This window comes from Eurosta solidaginis, chromosome 5, assembly GCF_040869045.1.
Source record: "Eurosta solidaginis isolate ZX-2024a chromosome 5, ASM4086904v1, whole genome shotgun sequence".
In the NCBI taxonomy this organism is placed as follows: Eukaryota; Metazoa; Arthropoda; class Insecta; order Diptera; family Tephritidae; genus Eurosta; species Eurosta solidaginis.
In genome coordinates this window covers 186844321-186847347 of record NC_090323.1, presented here as the reverse complement: position 1 = coordinate 186847347, position 3027 = coordinate 186844321, and the positions used below count along the sequence as shown (strand labels likewise).

The following is a 3027-nucleotide window of genomic DNA, read 5'->3' as shown; positions in this document are numbered from 1 at the left end:
CGCGTCTATGAAGCTACGCCTCGTGTGCCTTACGTATCTAATCGCGATCTTTCAGAATGCCGGCGGGAACGATGAGTTTCATAAACTGTTCCCAACTCTATAGTGCGCCCCCATGTACATCTATCCTCTTTGGACGTAGCGTGAATTCACCAACGTACCATAACACCCATAATGTTCAACTCCGAACACTGACTGTGACTGAATTCAAAGGAAGAAGAAGCAGCACGTGCATCAAACGTTTATTTTACGCGATGCATTGTTAAAATAATCTCGAAACTTACAAAATTGCTTATAATGGCTAAAAAGGAGACCAAATCTGAGCACAAAGAGAATGCAGCTCAACTAAATAAACCAAGAGCTAAAAAACGTAAGCATGCCTCAAAGGAAAGTGACGAGGAAGTAGCCAGCAAAAGCCTAATTGTCGAGTCACTGGGAGAGGAAAAACTTTGTCATGGTAAGAGGAAATAAAGTGTAATTTAAAAATATATTTAATTAATAGGACATGCAGTTAAAGCAGCAAAACGTAAACATAAAGATAAAGGTCTCATTAAAGAGAAGCGCAGCAAGCACGAAACTGAAAGTGAAAATGGATTTAATACTGACGGGGATCATGCAATCGAAGGAGAAACGGATGAACCGACATTGGAGCAGTTGCTTGAAAGTGAGAAGCCCGAAAACATGATTGCTATTGTCACAGTACGCCAAAAGAAAAAACAAAAACACGAACAACGTCTAGAATCGATGAAGGACCAAACAGTGAGCAAAGAACGACTACGCAACGAGGAATATCTGCGTAAATGGAAACGTGCTAGAGCGCAATGGAAATTTGAAAAATTGCGACAAATATCAATACAACAAACTGTATTTGAGGAAGCAAAAATTAGTATAGAAATGTGGCCGGTGGCACTTGAGTACTTGTCCGGTTCAAAAGGTGCTGCTAAAGCACAAATAGTGAAATTGGCAGAGCAATGCATTGATGAGCTTGATAAGAAATGTGCAGAGCTAGAAATAGAGGAGGAACGTCAAGTTATAATAGATTCTACGCGTTATCAAAGGGCGCGTGATTTGTTGCAGAGCTTAGATTGAACCAAAGGTATGATTGAGTTGATGTACGAGAACTTTTAAGATGTTGACATTTCCTTTTTTCTGGGAGTATGTAAATAGTTCCATAAGATTTTAAGTTTATTAAATGTATTATCCATTTATTTGTGCTTATGTTAAAAATGCGGAAAAATACTATACTAACATTTACAAAGCGAAAAATTATTTAATTTATTTCCCAACAGGCATTTCTGAAAATGTTTGAAAAGTAATCTAAAGTAAACTTGCTGTAACGTTATATAAACGTTTTCAGCATTAAATATACATATTTTTATTTTTTTCAGAAAACATCATGGTTCAACTATATAATAAGTACATAATTGAACCATGGAAAACATTTTATAAGCTTTGAAGGCAAATGTTAATAAATAATTTAGCTGTGAAAGTAAATTGTAAATGCTTACAAAAAAAGACGAGAAAATTATTTTTCAATATTTTTCAACTTGGAATATGTCAAATTATTTTCATTAACGTTTGTTCATACCCACCCAGCATTTTTTGAAATTATTAATCATATTAGTCTTTTTCGAGTCTCCAGCATGATCAAAATAAGCTTATATGCGCTCATTTTCTGATCAGAAAATACTCCCTCGTCGGCAGAAAATGGTACGCGCGACTACACTTGGAGAGCCTCTTTTAACCTATATTTCTAATCAGTATTTAGTCTTTTTCGAGTCATATTTACCATCATTTATGAGTCTTGTGGGAATAATTTTTAAGTGTGTTTTAAAGCTTTTGCGATTCTTTCTCGAGACATTTAATAGTCTATTTGGAATCTTATTTTAATCATTTCTTGTGATCGCTTAACATTTTTTTGCTGTTTTTTCAATAAATCATATTTCACTTGTTGTTGTTGTAGCAATGCTCGCCCCACCTAATAGCCGCGACCGATCACAAATTGTCATCAATATCCTCTAACGGGAGTCCAAGGAAACTTGCCGTTTCAACAGGGGTGGACCATAAGGAAAGGGGTGTTAGAGGCGTTGGTTCCACATTACAATTGAATAGATGGTTGGTGTCATGTGGGGAGACATTGCAAGCGGGGCATACATTTTGTATGTCGGGGTTGATTCTGGATAGGTAAGAGTTTAACCTGTTACAATATCCAGATCGAAGTTGAGCAAGAGTGACACGCGTTTCCCTGGGGAGTATGCGTTCCTCTTCCGCAAGTTTTGGATAATTTTCGTTAAGTACTGGATTCACCGGGCAATTCCCGGCATAAAGGTCCGACGTCTGTTTATGGACCTGCTTGTGTTTTTTCACTTCACACGGCTGGGTTCTCAGGTTCCGTATTTCCTCAAAATGCTTACGGAGATGACTCCTTAAGCCCCTAGGCGGTGCTGGTTCATCAATCAGATGTCTGTTCGGATGCCCAGGTTTCTGGGTATTCAACAGGAACTGTTTGGTCAGCATCTCATTTCTCTCTCTGATCGGGAGTATTCTTGCCTCATTATGCAGATGGTGTTCTGGGGACAAAAGAAGACAGCCCGTGGCGATTCTGAGAGCAGTATTTTGGCAGGCCTGTAGTTTCTTCCAGTGGGTGGTTTTTAGGCTTGGCGACCATATGGGTGACGCGTAGCACGTAATCGGCTGGCTAATTGCTTTGTATGTAGTCATGAGCGTTTCTTTATCTTTTCCCCAAGTACTGCCAGCGAGAGATTTTGTTACGGCTCTGAATTCTCGGAACAATTGCGGTTGCGTGCTCACCAAAATGTAGATCCTGATCAAACGTCACACCCAAGATTTTGGGGTGTAGGACAGTCGGTAGCGTAGTGCCATCGACGTGGATGTTCAAAATGGTCGACATTTGGGGCGTCCATGTTGTAAATAAGGTCGCGGAAGATTTAGTCGGTGATAATGCCAGGTTTCGCGAGGCGAAAAAACTGGAGAGATCAGGGAGGTAGCCGTTTATTTTATTGCATAGCG

The 3027-nt window shown here is 39.3% G+C and overlaps 1 protein-coding gene across 1 annotated transcript; it reads left to right on the top strand.

Annotated features, from left to right (window-relative positions):
* Nucleotides 1–205: 205 nt before the first annotated feature.
* Nucleotides 206–1263, top strand: LOC137251854 (uncharacterized protein C7orf50 homolog). The gene is made up of 2 exons (XM_067786753.1): nt 206–454; nt 509–1263. Exons 1-2 carry the CDS (start codon nt 295–297, stop codon nt 1084–1086), a joined length of 738 nt encoding a protein of 245 aa, XP_067642854.1. The 5' UTR covers nt 206–294; the 3' UTR covers nt 1087–1263.
* Nucleotides 1264–3027: the final 1764 nt, after the last annotated feature.

What these genes read in the sequence shown, in the direction of transcription:
- LOC137251854 (XM_067786753.1), top strand. Translation starts at nt 295, where the DNA reads ATGGCTAAAAAGGAGACCAAATCTGAGCACAAAGAGAATGCAGCTCAA. An exon ending in AGAGGAAAAACTTTGTCATG is followed by an intron (nt 455 to 508) that starts GTAAGAGGAAAT and finishes TAGGACATGCAG; the next exon opens with TTAAAGCAGCAAAACGTAAA.